Source organism: Oncorhynchus gorbuscha, linkage group LG18 (assembly GCF_021184085.1).
Source record: "Oncorhynchus gorbuscha isolate QuinsamMale2020 ecotype Even-year linkage group LG18, OgorEven_v1.0, whole genome shotgun sequence".
Taxonomy (NCBI): Eukaryota; Metazoa; Chordata; class Actinopteri; order Salmoniformes; family Salmonidae; genus Oncorhynchus; species Oncorhynchus gorbuscha.
In genome coordinates this window covers 11,509,295-11,528,960 of record NC_060190.1, presented here as the reverse complement: position 1 = coordinate 11,528,960, position 19,666 = coordinate 11,509,295, and the positions used below count along the sequence as shown (strand labels likewise).

The following is a 19,666-nucleotide window of genomic DNA, read 5'->3' as shown; positions in this document are numbered from 1 at the left end:
CTCCTTTCCACTGTCTCTCTCCCCTCTCCTTTCCCCTGTCTCTCTCCCCTCTCCTGTCCACTGTCTCTCTCCCCTCTCCTTTCCACTGTCTCTCTCCCCTCTCCTTTCCACTGTCTCTCTCCCCTCTCCTTTCCACTGTCTCTCTCCCTCTCCTTTCCACTGTCTCTCTCCCCTCTCCTGTCCACTGTCTCTCTCTCCTCTCCTGTCCCCTGTCTCTCTCCCCTCTCCTTTCCACTGTCTTTCTCCCCTCTCCTTTCCACTGTCTCTCACCCCTCTCCTTTCCCCTGTCTCTCTCTCCTCTCCTGTCCACTGTCTTTCTCCCCTCTCCTTTCCACTGTCTTTCTCCCCTCTCATTTCCACTGTCTCTCTCCCCTCTCCTGTCCACTGTCTCTCTCCCCTCTCATTTCCACTGTTTTTCTCCCCTCTCCTTTCCACTGTCTCTCTCCCCTCTCCTGTCCCCCGTCTCTCTCCCCTCTCCTTTCCACTGTCTCGCTCCCCTCTCATTTCCACTGTCTCGCTCCCCTCTCATTTCCACTGTCTCTCTCCCCTCTCATTTCCACTGTCTCTCTCCCCTCTCATTTCCACTGTCTCTCTCCCCTCTCCTGTCCACTGTCTCTCTTTCCCCTCTCCTTTCCACTGTCTCGCTCCCCTCTCATTTCCACTGTCTCTCTCCTCTCTCATTTCCACTGTCTCTCTCTCCCCTCCTGTCCACTCTCTCTCCTCCCTCCTGTCCACTGTCTCTCTCTTATTTTCTTATTTCTTCTGTCTCTCTCCTCTCTCCTGTCCACTGTCTCTCTCTTATTTTCTTATATCTCTTCTGTCTCTCTCCTCTCTTCTGTCCACTGTCTCTCTCCTCTCTCCTGTCCACTGTCTCTCTCTTATTTTCTTATATCTCTCTCTCTCCCACCTTTCTTATCCTTGTTCATTCTCTGTCTTTCTTCTCTTCTACCTCTCTCTAATTTTCTCACTTTTTTCATACTTAAAAAAAAACATACTTTAATTACACCTCCCTACTTATCAGCCGCTGAGAGAGAGATTAATCACCTAGACCAATAAAAAATTAAACAGAACAATGAAAAGAAAGAGAGAGGGAGAACATTACAGTTACATCACTCCAAGTCCCCCTCTCTCTCACATTCTCCTCTTGTTATTTGTGACATCAGAAAAACCCCAGAGGAATTTGATTATGGCGAACGTTATACACTAAATGAGCCTAAATGACTTTTGGCAGTGACTCCTCGCAATCTACTGGGGAATGCGGAGCCTCCAAACAGTCAGAACAAATTAAAAGCCAACCTGCTATTTTACTGTGGAGATCTGTTGATGTTGTAAAGCGAGGGAAACGAGACTGGAGGCCTTTACGTGACTACCCAGCAGATTTTATTTGATTTCCCCCCGGCCCCAAATCCAAGCCTTCTTGGCATGAGATGCTATGCTTTGACTAAGCATGGGGTCTGGAAATGGCCTAATAAATACTTTTTAACACATTATGTAGTTCCATGCCCTAGGCCAAGCGGACAAAGTTTGTCACTCAGCAACTGCATGCGGAGGGGGAGAGAAAAAAACTCCCATCACAGTCTAAACTGGGCATAATGACAATTTCATTAATAAGCGTGGCTGGGCACACACACACATGCAGTAGGTGCATGTACACATAGGCATCCGCAAACACACACACATGCACACACATACACATGAGCCTGCCCATACACACACACAGACGTGCACACAAGCACGCACACACACAAAACACACATAAATCCACACACGTCTCCGGGCTTAATGCGATGGTGTGAAAATATGTGAGTGTAAATGAGATGCAGACAGCCTCACAGCAGAGTCTCTGACAGAAATAGGAGAAAGAGAGAGACAGAGAGAGATAGCAAGAGAGAGAGAGAGACAGAAAGAGAGAGCGAGATAGAGAGAGACACAGAAAGAGAGACAGAGATAGATAGAGAGAGAGAAAGAGAGACAGACAGAGAGAGAGAGGAGGATATGGCTGGGTTCCGAATCGCTAAGCTGAGGTTTGAAGAAAAGAAGCAAGTCATGTTTAGCATTCTGTGCATGCCACTCATCTCTGAATAATCAACAGTGAAAATAACGGACTCCTTTTGGTGTACTTTTGCTTGGTTTTCTTCTTCTTAAAAAAAACAACTTAATAGAACAATTTGGAAATACCAGGTAAATAGATATTGAAACTGGATCGTAAAAAATAGCGTTGCTTTTGTGCATTGAAAGTACATGCAAGCAGTAAAACAGCCAGATTATGATGAACACTTTATTGATGACATCAGAGCAGATGGGTCTGACATAAACGTTTGGCACTCAGAACAGAACCAGGTTTATTAACGCTGGGTGGGGAATGGTGACACAATGGCAGTATCACAATCTGATCCATGGTGAAAATACTGCCAGTTATTATGATGAATTAGGATGAATGCAAACTTGGTATGAATCGCATTGCATTTTATTCACTATTTTAAAAATCCCCAAATAAAAAAAATAAAAAAATGTAATCCTTCAAGCTTTTCACCAAAAAAAATCAAATAAATAGCTTAAGGAATAAAGCTCATAATAAATAGGTCTTTAAATAAATACTAGAAAACACAAAGATACAGATACTCTAGGTAGTTAATGTTCTGTTAAAATATTATGAGACAGGAATCCAACTTGTACACCTGCTAGTCTACTACATTCAAAATCATCTGAATTGACATGACATCAATCCATTTGGTTATCTTCCACCTGAAAATATTCAGGTTCCTCGTACCCAATTGTACCAAAATCCTCATACACAAATTGTTCACAGCTGCTGGAAAATCTATTGAGAAAAAAAGGCATGATAAATATGTTTTTTACAATCATGTTTCTAAATTAATGTGGGCTCTGTGCTTCCTGAATAGAACAAAACATTTTATTTCCGAACTGTGTATGTAAAAATCTACAAAAAACAGGTTTAGTTCGATCTAAATGTAATAACGCTAAACTTTGTCAGACCACATTACTAACAATACTCTACATTCAGTTCAGAATAAAATAAAAACCTGAAAACATGTTAGTCTGATAAAGACAATCTAGTGAGCATTTCAGGGAATGTTGTTATGTTCAGTTCTCCAATGCTTCTCACACGCACCTCTCTCTCTCACACACCTCTCTCTCTCTCTCTCTCTCTCTCTCTCTCTCTCTCTCTCTCTCTCTCTCTCTCTCTCTCTCTCTCTCTCTCTCTCTCTCTCTCTCTCTCTCTCTCTCTCTCTCTCTCTCTCTCGCGCTCGCACAGGCACGCACGCACATAACACAAGGCGGTGGTCCTCACTGATAACGTCATAGAGAGATTAACTTTACTGCAAATGAGTCACGTTCGCTGACACCTAAACAGACATTTGGAGCGTTACCCAGAATACCTCATAGTCAACTCCCCCAAGTAAACAACACTTTTTCCCCCATCTCCATCCCCTCTTCCTAACTCTTCCTTTTGGAAAGCCCATATACCCTTCTACCTTTATCGCCCCCTTCCTAAACCTTTTCCCTCTGGAAATCTCTCCATCCCTCACTCCTTCGAACGACTCGCCTCCTCTTTGGCCCTCTCCGCTTGCTTCAGGGCGTTGATGACGGGGAACCATGGTGACGGGGGCAGCTCGGGGATGATGCCGCCGCCGGCGGTCCTCTTGGCCTGGTTGAGGTGACCCAGGGCGGTGTAGAGACTGCTGGAGCGGGGGGGCACGCCTGGGTCCTCCTGCTGCTGCTGCTCTGTGTAGTACCAGGGCTCTAGCACCGCTCCTGGGGTGCAGTGCTTGTGCTGCATGGGGAAGAGAAGACAGGACGGTTGGTGTCAATTTGATTATTTACTTCAGGATGTGAACACAATATCAGTTTTAAATCACTTCCTGAATTGAGTGAATGGAAAGTGACCCCCGACCCTGTAAGAGACAGGAGCCGGGAGGCAGAAGCGTCAGTGAAGAGGGTGTGCAAAGTGATGACGTATGATAGTGTTGCCTCTATTTACGGTTAGGGACAGCAGGGATTCTGGTCATCACAATGGGTTGTGGTAGGACTCGGCAAATGATGAGGGCAAGTCACATGTTACTACCTTACCCTTCACTGAAACGACTTATTACGAGTGAGTCATACAACGTCTTATTCCACAGCGTGGGCGAGCATGAGTAAGGTTCTTTCAGGGAAATCATTTTTCATATTCAAACTTAGATGTGCCAGCTCCGTCTCATTAGATATGACACCTGAGATGCCATCCATAGATAAATGAACGCGTAAGCTGTCGAAGGGAAAGAAAGGTACTCCACCAATTTGCCAAGCTCTGACAGGAGAAGCTTCAAGAGATTTTTCCTTAAGAGCGTTTTTCCATTGAGTAGCATCGGTCTACTGAACAAACCCCTGAGGGAAATCCAAGGCTTCTTGACAGACTACCTGACCTTCCATCAGTATTGGGTGAAATGACCTCTCACAACAACCCTGGCTGCCTGCGCTCTGCTAAACGGAAGACAACCCCACGACACCCTCCGTTTGACTCTCCTTCTTCCTGCCCCTTTTCATGTCTCCAACAACACATTAGCTGTGGAAAAACGCTGCGAGCTACACTGTACCCGTCTACATCAAAAGCCTCTGCCGGGAAGACCCCGTCGCCCATCTCCCTCCTCTCGTCTTCAGCCTTTAATCACAGTTTAGTCACGCTCGGCCTTAATGAAAGGCCCCTCTCTGATTCACGGGCGTCCCAATCTACTGCCTGACCAAAAAGCCTTGCCTGCCTCTCGCTCTTTAAAAGACAGGGGGCCTTTGTAGAGAGTAACAGGCGTGGAGCGTTGCCTGAGCACACGATGCCTGGGAGGTGTCCTAAGGAGATAATGACTGTATGTTCCCAGAGTGAAGAGAACACAGAAAGAGTGGGAGAGAATCCCTTAGAAGTCTCTGGTGGGAAAATATGTACTAGATGAGGTGTACAGTAAGTATTGACTATAGCAGAGGGTGTATTAGTAAGTCATTGGGACTGGATGATAATTATGTTTGTGAAGGCGATTATAAGAACTTACATAATAGTCCTCTGTTGGTCTCTGTGGGAGAACGCTTGAGAAACAACCTCTGCTTCTTGTCTGTGGTTGTAATGAATGTAACCCCGAGTGGCGCAGCGGTCTAAGGCACTGCATCTCAGTGCTTGAGGCGTCATGACAGACACCCTGGTTCGATTCCAGGCTGTATCACAACCGCCCGTGATTGGGAGTACAATAGGGCGGCGCACAATTGGCCCAGAGTCGTCCTGGTTTGGCCGGTGCAGGCCGTCATTGTAAATAAGAATTTGTTCTTAACTGACTTGTCTAGTTAAATAAAGGTTAAATTAAAATAAAAACCTCTAGGACTGTCTGACTGGGATAGGAGGCAGTGTGTGTTTATGTGTGTATGTGATGATGATGATGCTTTCAGTAGTCTACCTTACCATCGGGACATAAGCTGTTTGGAAAGAAGGTGTGTGTGTGTGTTAGTGATGCCTACCTTGAGAATGAAGCCCTCTGGGCAGGTAAGTTGATTGTACCACAGAGCCTTGTACATGACCAGCAGGAGAAGACAAGCCAGGAACCCAAGGGTGATGAGGATCAAACCTGTGAGCTGGAACACACACACACACACACACACACACACACACACACACACACACACACACACACACACACACACACACACACACACACACACACACACACACACACACACACACACACACACACACACACACACACACACACACACACACACACGTACACACACACACGACCATGAATAACACCATTCCCAGTAGTACTTCAGTAAACATACGACTAGCCCTTAGATAAGACTTTACCTTGACCTTCTCTGATACGTCGTCGTACAGTTTTATATTCAGCTTCTTGATTCCCGGCACGTACAACTTCTTCTTTTTCTTCTGCTGCAGCTGATACTCTGTTGTGGTCTTCACGATTACCTGAGGATGAACAGCAGCATAGCACAGCAGAGCACTCCGAGTCAGATCGCTGGGTTGGAACCGGGCTGCTGCCTTAAATACAACTGTAAGGGGTGCGTGTGATCTACTATGTATTCTAAGACGCTCTGAGATAGTGTGGAGTGATGCCACAGCACTCTGAATCATTAGGATAACAGGGAGGCTGGGTCAAGGCACAGTACAGGGACCAATTACAGGCTCAGAAATGATGTAGGCTTGAAGTGTGTCTAGACATGCATTGTAATGTAATATACAGACAGGATGTACTGAACATGTTTAATAATTGCTGGGTGCCGCACACACACACACGCACACACACAGACACGCACACGCGCGAGCACGCACACGCGCGAGCACGCACACACTCACGTTGTTACCTTGTCTAAGTATGGCTGTTGCAGCTGGTTCACCTCCAGAGGGGTGATGAGGGGGACGTTATCAAAGCCATCGTCCATAGACTGTTCTTTATCCAGCTTATCAGCCAGGTTACTGCCCAGCTTCACCATGTCTGCCTGCCTGAACAATCTGAATGGGGAAAGAAGCAGTGCAGAGGATCAGATGCTGGGTAACACAGCTCTGTTGGGTTCAAACTACTTCTCAATGACTGTCTGTCTGGACGATTTGGATCGCAATACAAACAGTGCTGAACGATTAGATGCTGGATAACGCAACTCAGTTTGGCTTTACTGTGTAGAGGGTAGGATACTTGGTAATGCAGCTTGGTTTTATTCCACTTCGTTGCTCCTTGTTTCCTTGTGTGGCTGAAATTGATGATGATGTTAAAACGATGGTGGTGGTGATGATGATGGTGAGAACTGTATTTAAATGGATGTCATGATATGCCTCTGACTGTCTTCGCCCTGCACTATCTAGGAGGTTTGTGTCAAACTAGGTGTCATCGTCATTATGTCTATTCCCACAAGTAGGCCTACAGTATCTCTTTCATCCGTTTATTATGTTTATTAGTTTATTAAGTCCATACTGGCTGTAATTCCAAGGTGAGCCCGGATGACCCGCTAACTTGGCAAGATCTAGCCCCTGAAGAACAGCCATGCGGATGGGAAACAGAGCAATCAAAGAGTCCACATTTGAAGACTATTAACCGTCATGAGCAGCGCCCCCTCCAACCAATGGCTCAAGGGCTAAAGACGTTGCGTGGGCTACACACAGGAACACACGCTGTGTGTTTGTTTCATATCCTATGTGTGTGTTGGTCTAACTGTGCTGTTCCCCCTCCTCCTCGATCAGCGCACCATCTGAATGTGGAACACAAGGTGAGAAGCCACTGAGCTCGTTGACGCCGTGTGAAATGCAGCACCACCTTCTCCGTAGCTCGCCATCCTGTACCGCTGTGAGAATGACTCATAATGAGGATACTAACAAGGGGGCAAAGGTCAGTTCCTCGCAGGTTCAATCATACAGACAGGTATAGGCAGGAACACAGACGAGCACGAAAACATACACACAAACACTCGCTCTCTCTCTCTCTCTCTCTCTCTCTAGCTATCTCTCTCTGTCGCACGCACGCACACACGCACGCACGCACGCACGCACGCACGCACGCACGCACGCACGCACGCACGCACGCACGCACGCACGCACGCACGCACGCACGCACGCACGCACGCACGCACGCACGCACGCACGCACGCACGCACACACACACACACACACACACACACACACACACACACACACACACACACACACACACACACACACACACACACACACTTCCTCCAGGCTCCATTAGCCTAGCTATTGTTGCACTGTGGAGTGAGTGGGTGGCTATAATGGCTAATGTAGATGTCTGTACAGAACTACAGCCCACCATCGTCAGACTGTAGATTGCAGGCTACTGTAGGAGGGAGGTGTGGGTGCCATGGTGATCCAGATGACTGATTGATGCTATATCAATGCAGAAAGAGCTGAGAGCCAGCTGTCAAATCTGTTCCTCCATCAGCGAAGGAATGAAACAAGGTTTGGATGAATGTGGATGGCATTATAACCATAAAAACAGTATAGTTTCCTTAATCTTTTCTATTCCTATTTTTGGTCAATATTCTCTGAATATTTTGATTGGGAAGTACAATAAGGAGGTGATGTGTATTAATGCTTTATAAGTGCTAGAACCACATAATACAACATAAAACATAGTCTTACAAATAAAATAAAATGAATGATTCTATAAACTATTTTTATCTAGGCCTGTTAACTTTTTTCTTCATGGTTCACTAATCAGGCATCTGATCTCAACTTGCTGCATTGAAAAGAGCGTGTTTGCTGCAACAGAGATTCTACTGATCAGCACAGCTAACGGCCAGTTAGCAAACATGCCGAAAACAAACAAGACAGAGAAATGGCATGAACATGACTGCTGAAACTCATGTCACATCACACGTCATGTGGTAACATACGTTTCGGTAAGCACCATACATAACCTATAACCTCATGTCATGGCACAGACTGCTCGAGATGCTCTTTGCATAGGCTACAAGGGCAATGGATTGACATTCAAGAATTCGATAAAAAATGGACATTCAAGAATTCGTTATAAAAGCTAATTTGAACACCAGTATAGTTGTCGGAAATGACAATGTCATCTTTGAAATTGTTTAGACCGTTCGCGCATTGGATTAATATCGAGGGGGCTCTCAACCGTATCAATATGCTTGAAATATACAGCCATTATTGATACTCAAATAGACACAAAGACATAAGCAACCAATGCTGTTTTCACGTCAGGCAATGTTTTGTTGTTGTTGTTTGTGACAATCGAATCATGTCATTTGCAATGTAGACTATGGGATACCGTAGGCTACGGGTTTATTCACGTAAGCGCAAGCAGACATAAAGCCTGATCAATAAAATTGCCCACACAAACGATGACAATACATTCCACATAGGCCATAACAAAGGGAGAAAAATGACTTACTGCGTGCGAGGATGACGATCGGTAGGGTTGAGTCGCGGATGTTTACGGGTAAAGCAGAGAATGGTGAATACCGTTCGGTTACCGTGGTGATGTCTGATTCACGGCAGGATTGCGCATGTAATTCGGTACTGGTTGCATCCTCCAGAGGAAATTGGAGCCTCGATGATGCGCCTCATATTAAATGTGTCTGGGAGATGTTGGGAATAACAAAGCAAAGGGACTGAATATTTTACACGTGAACTCTGATATGTTAGTGTAAAGGTAAGGCAGTAGTGTCCCCACATAGCCTTGTCTATATGCCTACTGTATGCCACACACAGTCAGATCAACAGTTTTACACATGTTGACGAAGTTTATTTACTTCTCACCGGGGATTTTTTTTTCATTAGCCTACTATATTGAATTCCACAAAATGTTCTGTGTACATTTAATAACTACAAATGATTGTATATATTGACTTTGAGACCGAATTGGTGTGGTGTACCCTAAATCAGTTTGTGATATTCATATAGATTTGTCGTGCAATATTTGTTGAAAACCAATTACTAGGCCTACAGATGAAATAAAACCATTCATCTGTATCAAAACGTGCTCATATTTAAAGAGACATAGTCCCTAGTTCCTCAAAGACTGACATAAATGAAAGTGACTTGTTGTGAACCACAATGGCCACAATGTGACATGCCGCAGCTGCTGCAGCTGATGGGGCCTGTCTATGGGATGGCTCTGGGATTCATCAGTGCCTCTAATTATGCCTTTCAATAGAGGTGAAGAGGTGATGCAGAAGCCAAACAAGTGAAAAAGGGAAAACACACTGTGTGTGTGTGTGTGTGTGTGTGTGTAAGAGAGAGAGTGAGCGAGAATGTGTGTGTATTAGAGAGAGAATATGTGTGTGTGTGTGTGTGTGTGTGTGTGTGTGTGTGTGTGTGTGTGTGTGTGTGTGTGTGTGTGTGTGTGTGTGTGTGTGTGTGTGTGTGTGTGTGTGTGTGTGTGTGTGCGTGAAAGAGTGTCTGTTGTGTGTTTGTGCGTGTGAGAGAGAGTATCTGCTGCGCGTGTGTTTGTAAGATAGAGTGAGAGAGAATATGTTTGTATCAGAGTGCGTGTGTGTGTGTGAGAGAGAGTGTCTGTTGTGATTGTGTGTAAGAGAGAGAGTGAGGGAGAATGAGTGTGTGTATCAGAAATAGTGTGAGTTTTATGTGTGTGTGTGTGAGAGAGTGTGTCTCTGAGAGGTTAAGCGAGCAAAGGAGAAACAGACAGAGAGCGAGAGAAAGAAAGAAAGAGGGGACGAAAGAAAGACTGATGGCCTACAAAAAGAGTAGGATGCAGGAGCCAGGCCTGTCTGCCCGGTTAAAAAATCCTATTCTCTCCCCGAGGACCCCTGCTACTCCGTCTTTGGTTAAGCCTGATTCTATGAATTCATCATGCCTTTAGTACACTGTGAGGGACTGTGAGGGACTGCCCGACCAAAATATACCATTCGCCCCCCTTTGGAGCCTTTTGTCCCCCCCCCCTGCATACCCTTCAATTGGACCTACATTTATTATTTTGACCTTTGCTTTGCGGGGGTGGGACTTCAAAGCAGACCCTCTATTTCTTCCTCTTTAGGGGGAGGGTCGTGTCATCCTCACAGTGTGAGAGGCAGACTGTTCTGTTCTGTCTCCTCTGGTTTTGTTGTTCGCTGGGAGATGGAGAGAGAGAGAGAGACCCTGGGAGAACATAATGAAAATGAGAATCAATTAGGTTATGGTCTTTAGAGTTAGAAGGGAGAGGGGAGAGTGCGTGTGTGTGTTTGTGTGAGAGAGAACGTGAGAGTGAATGAGATTCAGTTTGTGTGTGTGTGTATAGAAGGGTGTTCTGCGTTAAGAACTGCACATGAAGTACAGACGGAGAGTGTCATCAGTGAAGTACTGGTGGGAAAATATAGCATGGAAGTGGAGTGGTGAATTCTATACATTCTATAGAGGTTTACATTGTATCAATACATCATCTCTTTAGCATTGCAATAAGAAACATGACAAATGTAAGAGATTAATCTATTAGAATAACATATGCATTAATGAAGTCTTTATAAAAGTGATACAACATAAGATGGCCGAGGACTCCGTAAGCTTGTGTATATCCGGTTATATCGTTTTTCTAATACATTCAAAAATGTAACCGGATTAGTGTTACCTGTTAAGTGATTAGTGTTAGTGATTATTCAACGGTCACGTCACATAATGATGTCCAAAGGATTTGATTTGTGTAACGTATTTAGCATTCTTAGACATGCAGTGTTTATGTTGAATCAAGTCATGCTTTCTGATGGATAGGTGTTGAGTACTGACTTGTATCACGGGTGACCGACGGTCTTCTTGGTTGTGGTAACCGAATGGCCCGAGATCACTGTTTAATGCGAAATTAACAACGACACTGCCACCTAGTGACGAATCCGTTCAAATCCCTTTAATACTATTACAGAACTGCACCAGTTACTGTTCTTAGTATAGCGTACCATTATTACAAGGTGTATAGTTCACTAAGCAATTTGAACATGCTAGGTAAGAATGCACTTATGTGAATGCGGTCTGTTTTATGAACTCTAAGAGCTTTCCCGATGTTTGTTATTTACCAACCAAGTCTTGGAAACACTCTGCTAAATGACTTAAATGTAATGTAAATGTTGCTGTATTTTCATGTAAATTCACTTCGCTCCAGCATGGGAATAGAAATTACATTTCAAAAATGGCAATTAAAACGCCCCTTTCTAATCTTGCACTGGAATCTCAATTAATCTCCCGATTTGACTGCATTGAAATGACCATGAAACATGACTAACTCTCGAATTTATCTACAGACTCTCTACGCACAATTCACAGTGTTATTATCCTGGTTACCAACAGATGGCAGCACAGTGACAGTCAATAGAGCCACGCTTCAGCTCAGTTCTGTATGTTCACCAACTTGGTTAGAAATAAGGCATAACATGGTGATGAACTATTCAATAGATCATGATGATAAGGTCAAACAAATGTTATGCCCTGTATGAGCCGGTTTATTAGGAAGCCTAACTGGTCTCAGATCTGTGTGTGTCCAATTCACCTGCCACCTGACTATAGATAGGCCTTCAACATGACTCGGTTTAATCACACAGCATGATGATTTGGCTAGCATCAGTACATACTGTCTAGTACAGGGACCAGGTTTATATTATTAGGCTTCTTACCGGCGACTGTTTCTCTCCACTACAAGCGGAAGTCAGGAGGAACTCTGAGCACCACCCTCCCTCTGGGCTATTACATCATTTCACTTTAGACTGTGTTATCCTGCCTGGCTATTACCCGTGTGACCAACACCTAGCCTGTTAGCCTATTATTAGCCATCAGGAGTCACTCTTCCTGACCTGGCCTTAATTCACACGTCTGTATCTGGCCCTGGTGATGAGGAAAAGGGCCTTTTAAATAGGACCACATTAGGATGCTATTGCTGGTACACATGTTCAGTATAACCTTGCTTAGAGAGGGGTTACCAACGTGTCACCGTCACCCTCACCCTATGCCGCAAGGAGTTTGATTGGATAACATAAACAGGACATCTAATCTAACTAGCTAGGCTACTGTAAACAAGAATAAGTAGCATGGTCACGTACCTGAAATTATTGCATTTTGCTAGACTGGTTTATTAATTCATTTTTGGGTTTAAAATACTTTTGATTCGAGAGGATAGCACATTATATGATTAATAAAAACACTTGTGGTCCTTGACTTCAGGGCAGCATGTTACAATTGATCTCTGAGGTTAGATTAAGATTGTGTTCAATGGGACAGAGTCATTTGATGTATTTAGGTTAAGGCCACAGCCTGTATTTTAATTCATTAATCTGTCTAGATCACCAGGAGCCCATCGGCACTGTTAGTCAGTAAGGGAGCTGTCGTAAGGTGTTACAATGGAGGTGTTGAAGGATTTGCAATTAAAGGGCAATTGAAGGGTGAACTGTAACACTGCAGACAAGAATGGGAGAAACTCTCCAAATACAGGTGTGCCAAGCTTGCAGCGTCATACCCAAGAAGACTCTATGCTGTAATCGCTGCTAAAGGTGCTTCAACAAAGTACTGAGAAAAGGGTCTGAATACTTATGTAAATGTGATATTTCCGTTTATTTTATATTACATTAGCAAAAATGTCTAAAAACCTATTTTAGTTTTGTCATCATGGGGTATTGTGTGTTGATTGATGAGGAGAAAAATCGATTTAATCCATTTTAGAATAAGGCTGTAACGCAATAAAATGTGGAAAAAGTCAAGAGGTCTGAATACTTTCCGAATGCACTGTTTATATTGACTATATGACCACATGACCTGACCAGGGAAAACAAAATGCTTTTTAAAAATGTTTTGAGAACAGAAGTGAACATTTTGCCTATTCTGGTAACATTCATTTTTAAGTTGTAGGGAGGTTCTGAGAACGTTTTACTACAGTTCCCTGAACGTTTTCCTGGGAGGTTTTATTAACGTTCTGAGAACATGTTTCTATAAGACTGCTAGCTTAGGTTAACTGTTTTGAACTCTAAGCACATATATGACACATGGAAATGAATTTGCTTAGGCATTAATCATGCAATGTATTGTGGCACAGCATCAGTGAGATTCTAACCTATTACAGTATCTTCTGTTCTCTATCCATGTAATTAGTCCACTGCACCACCAGGATGGAGCTAGCATGCTATGTAAAAAAAAAAAACATATACAAAGAATTTTAGTATATTCAAATAGACCCCATTTCAAAGGGAAGCAGAATTCATTAAGATCAGGTGTGGCCAATTAACAAGATAGAGGATAGAGTGAGTTTAGTTGATGCTGAGAACGGAATGTATATGTTTTTAAATAACATTCTTACTAATGTTTTCATGTGGTTTTTATGGAAAGTTTTCTTAATGTTCTCGGAAAAATTTGATAACATGACTTTAAATAGAACGACGAGGAAACATGTAGGAAACTTTATGCTGAATTACTGAAATTCCCACAGAAGAACGTTGTTTCTTAATGTTCTCTGGACTATTTGAAAAAATGCAATAAAATAATTCCATTCCCCAACCCCAAGATTGTCACCCCCCAAGCCCCCGTGCCCCATCCCCCAATAATGCACCAACAACCAACAAAATGAACAAAAGAGAAAGACAAAGGAAAACAGGAATCTACAATGCAAAACACAAAAGACATCAAGGACAACAAAAATCATAACAGCAAGGCCAAATGAAAATATGCTTTGAGTGCATGTATGGCACTATTTACATGTGTGTATGTGTGTGTGTGTCTGTGTATGTGCCCATGTGTGTGTTTGAATGAAATTGTGTGTATATGCATGTGTACAAACACCTGGGTGGCATTAGCCTCAGGCAAACAGGATTAGCTGCCCGCACCCGCACAGGCTGTCTAGCATCACTACTCTGGACGGTTCTGACTTAGAATATGTGGACAACCACAAATACCTAGGTGTCTGGAAAGACTGTAAACTCTCCTTCCAGACTCACATTAAGCATCTCTAATCCAAAATTAAGTCCAGAATCGGCTTCCTATTTCGCAAACAAAGCATCCTTCACTCATGCTGCCAAACATACCCTCGTAAAACTGACTATCCTACCGATCCTTGACTTCGGCGATGTCATTTACAAAATAACCTCCAACACTCTACTCAGAAAATTGGATGTAGTCTATCACAGTGCCATCCATTTTGTCACCAAAGCCTCATATACAGTGGGGCAAAAAAGTATTTAGTCAGCTACCAATTGTGCAAGTTCTCCCACTTAAAAAGATGAGAGAGGCCTGTACTTTTCATCATAGGTACACTTCAACTATGACAGACAAAATGAGAAAAAAAATCCAGAAAATCACATTGTAGGATTTTTAATGAATTTATTTGCAAATTATGGTGGAAAATAAGTATTTGGTCAATAACAAAAGTTTATCTCATTGCCAACAAAGGGTATATAACAGAGGTCAAACGTTTTCTGTAAGTCTTCACAAGGTCTTCACACACTGTTGCTGGTATTTTGGCCCAGATCTCCTCAAGAGCAGTGATGTTTTGCGGCTGTTGCTGGGCAACACAGACTTTCAACTCCCTCCAAAGATTTTCTATGGGATTGAGATCTGGAGACTGGCTAGGCCACTCCAGGACCTTGAAATGCTTCTTACGAAGCCACTCCTTCTTTGCTCGGGCAGTGTGTTTGGGATCATTGTCATGCTGAAAGACCCAGCCACGTTTCATCTTCAATGCCCTTGCTGATGGAAGGAGGTTTTCACTCAAAATCTCACGATACATGGCCCCATTCATTCTTTCCTTTACACGGATCAGTCGTTCTGGTCCCTTTGCAGAAAAACAGCCCCAAAGCATGATGTTTCCACCCCCATGCTTCACAGTAGGTATGGTGTTCTTTGGATGTACCTCATCATTCATTGTCCTCCAAACACGACGAGTTTAGTTTTTACCAAAAAGTTATATTTTGGTTTCATCTGACCATATGACATTCTCCCAATCTTCTTCTGGATCATCTCTAGCAAACTTCAGACGGGCCTGGACATGTACTGGCTTAAGCAGGGGGACACGTCGGGCACTGCAGGATTTGAGTCCCTGGCGGCGTAGTGTGTTACTGATGGTCGGCTTTGTTACTTTGGTCCCAGCTCTCTGCAGGTCATTCACTAGGTGGTTCTGGGATTTTTGCTCACCGTTCCTGTGATCATTTTGACCCCACGGGGTGAGATCTTGCGTGGAGCCCCAGACCGACGGAGATTATCAGTGGTCTTGTATGTCTTCCATTTCCTGATAATTGCTCCCACAGTTGATTTCTTCAAACCAAGCTGCTTACCTATTGCAGATTCAGTCTTCCCAGCCTGGTGCAGGTCTACAATTTTGTTTCTGGTGTCCTTTGACAGCTCTTTGGTCTTGGCCATAGTGCAGTTTGGAGTGTGACTGTTTGAGGTTGTGGACAGGTGTCTTTTATACTGATAACAAGTTCAAACAGGTGCAATTAATACAGGTAATGAGTGAAGGACAGAGGAGCCTCTTAAAGAAGAAGTTACAGGTCTGTGAGAGCCAGACGTCTTGCTTGTTTGTAGGTGACCAAATACTTATTTTCCACCATAATTTGCAAATAAATTCCTTAAAAATCCTACAATGTGATTTTCTGGATATTTTTCCCTCATTTTGTCTGTCATAGTTGAAGTGTACCTATGATGAAAAGTACAGGACTCTCATCTTTTTAATTGGGAGAACTTGCACAATTGGTGGCTGACTAAATACTTTTTAGCCCCACTGTACTACCCACCACTGCGACCTGTATGCTCTTGTAGGCTGGCGCACGCTTCATATTTGTCGCCAAACCCACTGGCTCCAGGTCATCTATAAGTCCTTGCTAGGTAAAGCCCCACCTTATCTCAGCTCACTGGTCACCAGAGCAGCACCCACCCGTAGCACGCACTCCAGCAGGTATATTTCACTGGTCATCCCCAATGCCAACTCCTCCTTCGGCTACCTTTCCTTCCAATTCTCTGCTGCCAATGACTGGAACGAATTGCAAAAATCACTGAAGCTGGAGTCTAATATCTCCCTCACTAACTTTAAGCATCAGATGTCAGAGCGGTTGAAGAGCATGCATTTAGTTTTACTAGCGTTTAAGAGCATTTGGCGTTTAAGAGCCCATCTGTAAATAGCCCACCCAACTATCTCATCCCCATATTGTTTTTTGTTGTTGCACTTTGCACTCCAGTATTTCTACTTGCACATTCATCTTCTGCACATCTATTACTCCAGTGTTTATTTGCTAAATGGTAATTATTTTGCCACTATGGCCTATTTATTGCCTTACCTCCCTAATCTTACTACATTTGCACACACTGTATATAGACTTTTCTATTGTGTTATTGACTGTACATTTGTTTATCCCATGTGTAACTCTGTGTTGATTGTGTCGCACTGCTTTGCCTTATCTTGACCAGTTTGCACGTTGTAAATGAGGACTTGTTCACAACTGGTCTACCTGGTTAAATAAAGGTGTGACGTTCGTCGTTGGAATGAGGTGAGGACCAAAGCACAGCATGGTAAGTGTTCATCATATATTTATTAAACCGAGAACACTAAACAAAATAACAAAGGAGAAACTAAACGAAACAGTTCTGAAAGGTGACATACACAAAACAGAAAATAATCACTCACGAAACACAGGTGGGAAAAGGCTACCTAAGTATGATTCTCAATCAGAGACAACTAACGACACCTGCCTCTGATTGAGAACCATACCAGGCCAAACGCAAAACACAACATAGAAAAACGAACATAGACAACCCACCCAACTCACGCCCTGACCATACTAAAACAAAGATATAACAAAAGAACTAAGGTCAGAACGTGACAAAAGGTGAAATAAACATAAAAATATCTGTAACAACATTTCCCCTGTGTCATTCAAACGTACTTTATGTTTCATTTAGACTTTATTTTTGTACTTTTCTCTTTGACCGTCATTCTATCCCCCTCCTAGCAACTCCACTCGCACTTGTCTCCAATTCCACATTCCAACCCTCAGCTTCCCCCAGCCCATCCCACCTCTCTCTGCTGGCCACCCTCTTCGGAATTCTACAATGTATACAAAATGCTTCAGTCTGGTTTTAGACCCAATCATAGCTCTGAGACTGCACTTGTGAAGGTGGTAAATGACCTTTTAATGGCATCAGACCGAGGCTTTGCATCTGTCTTCGTGCTCCTAGACCTTAGTGCTGCTTTTGATACCATCGATCACCACATTCTTTTGGAGAGATTGGAAACCCAAATTGGTCTACATGGACACGTTCTGCCCTGGTTTAGATCTTATCTGTCGGAAAGATATCAGTTTGTCTCTGTGAATGGTTTGTGCTCTGACAAATCAACTGTAAATTTTAGTGTTCCTCAAGGTTATGTTTTAGGACCACTATTGTTTTCACCTTATATTTTACCTCTTGGGGATGTCATTCGAAAACATAATGTTAACTTTCACTGCTATGCGGATGACACACAGCTGTACATTTCAATGAAACATGGTGAAGCCCCAAAATTGCCCTCGCTAGAAGCCTGTGTTTCAGACATAAGGAAGTGGATGGCTGCAAGCTTTCTACTTTTAAACTCGGACAAAACAGAGATGCTTGTTCTAGGTCTTGAGAAACAAAGAGATCTTCTGTTGAATCTGACAATTAATCTTAATGGTTGTACAGTCGTCTCAAATAAAACTGTGAAGTACCTCGGCGTTACTTTGGACCCTGATCTCTCTTTTGACGAACATATCAAGACTGTTTCAAGGACAGCTTTTTTCCATCTACGTAACATTGCAAAAATCAGAAACTTTCTGTCCAAAAATGATGCAGAAAAATGTATCCATGCTTTGTTACTTCTAGGTTAGACTACTGCAATGTTCTACTTTCTGGCTACCAGGATAAAGCACTAAATAAACTTCAGTTAGTGCTAAATATGGCTGCTAGGATCCTGACTAGAACCCCCCAAAATTATCATATTACTCCAGTGCTAGCCTCCCTACATTGGCTTCCTGTCAAGGCAAAGGCTGATTTAAAGGTTTTACTGCTAACCTTCAAAGCATTACATGGGCTTGCTCCTACCTATCTCTCTGATTTGGTCCTGCCGTACATACCTACACGTACGCTATGGTCACAAGACGCAGGCCTCCTAATTGTCCCTAGAATTTCTAAGCAAACAGCTGCAGGCAGGGCTTTCTCCTATAGAGCTCCATTTTTATGGAATGGTCTGCCTACCCATGTGAGAGACTCAAACTCGGTCTCAACCTTTAAGTCTTTACTGAAGACTCATCTCTTCAGTGGGTCATATGATTGAGTGTAGTCTGGCCCAGGAGTGTGAAGGTGAACGGAAAGGCTCTGGAGCAACGAACCGCCCTTGTTGTCTCTGCCTGGCCGGTTCCCCTCTTTCCGCTGGGATTCTCTGCCTCTAACCCTATTACAGGTGCTGAGTCACTGGCCTACTGGTGCTCTTTCATGCTGTCCCTAGGAGGGGTGCGTCACTTGAGTGGGTTGAGTCACTGATGTGATCTTCCTGTCTGGGTTGCGCCCCCCCCTCTCTTGGGTTGTGCCGTTGCGGATATCTTTGTGGGCTACTCTCGACCTTGTCTCAGGATGGTAAGTTGGTGGTTGAAGATATCTCTCTAGTTGTGTGGGGGCTGTGTTTTGGCAAAGTGGGTGGGGCTATATCCTTCCTGTTTGGCCCTGTCCGGGGGTATCATCGGATGGGACCACAGTGTCACCTGACCCCTCCTGTCTCAGCCTACAGTATTTATGCTGCAGTAGTTTATGTGTCGGGGGGCTAGGGTCAGTTTGCATTATCTGGAGTACTTCTCCTGTCTTATCCGGTGTCCTGTGTGAATTTAAGTATGCTCTCTCTAATTCTCTATTTCTCTCTTTTTTTCTCTCTCTCGGTGGACCTGAAACCTAGGACCATGCTTCAGGACTACCTGGCATCATGACTCCTTGCTGTCCCCAGTCCACCTGGCCGTGCTGCTGCTCCAGTTTCAACTGTTCTGCCTGTGATTATTATTATTTGACCATGCTGATAATTTATGAACATTTGAACATCTTGGCCATGTTCTGTTATAATCCCCACCCTGCACAGCCAGAAGAGGACTGGCCACCCCTCATAGCCTGGTTCCTCTCTAGGTTTCTTCTTAGGTTTTGGCCTTTCCTTTTCTTGGCAAGAATTCTGTACAATAATTTTAGCTGAAA

The 19,666-nt window shown here is 43.7% G+C and overlaps 1 protein-coding gene across 1 annotated transcript; it reads right to left on the bottom strand.

Moving 5' to 3' along the window:
* Nucleotides 1–2,260: 2,260 nt before the first annotated feature.
* LOC124003933 (neuronal vesicle trafficking-associated protein 1-like) lies at nucleotides 2,261–9,075 on the bottom strand. Its single transcript, XM_046312585.1, has 5 exons — nucleotides 8,919–9,075; nucleotides 6,361–6,508; nucleotides 5,846–5,965; nucleotides 5,500–5,613; nucleotides 2,261–3,796 (listed from the first exon to the last, which is right to left on the bottom strand). Exons 2-5 carry the CDS (start codon nucleotides 6,487–6,489, stop codon nucleotides 3,548–3,550), a joined length of 612 nt encoding a protein of 203 aa, XP_046168541.1. The 5' UTR covers nucleotides 6,490–6,508; nucleotides 8,919–9,075; the 3' UTR covers nucleotides 2,261–3,547.
* Nucleotides 9,076–19,666: the final 10,591 nt, after the last annotated feature.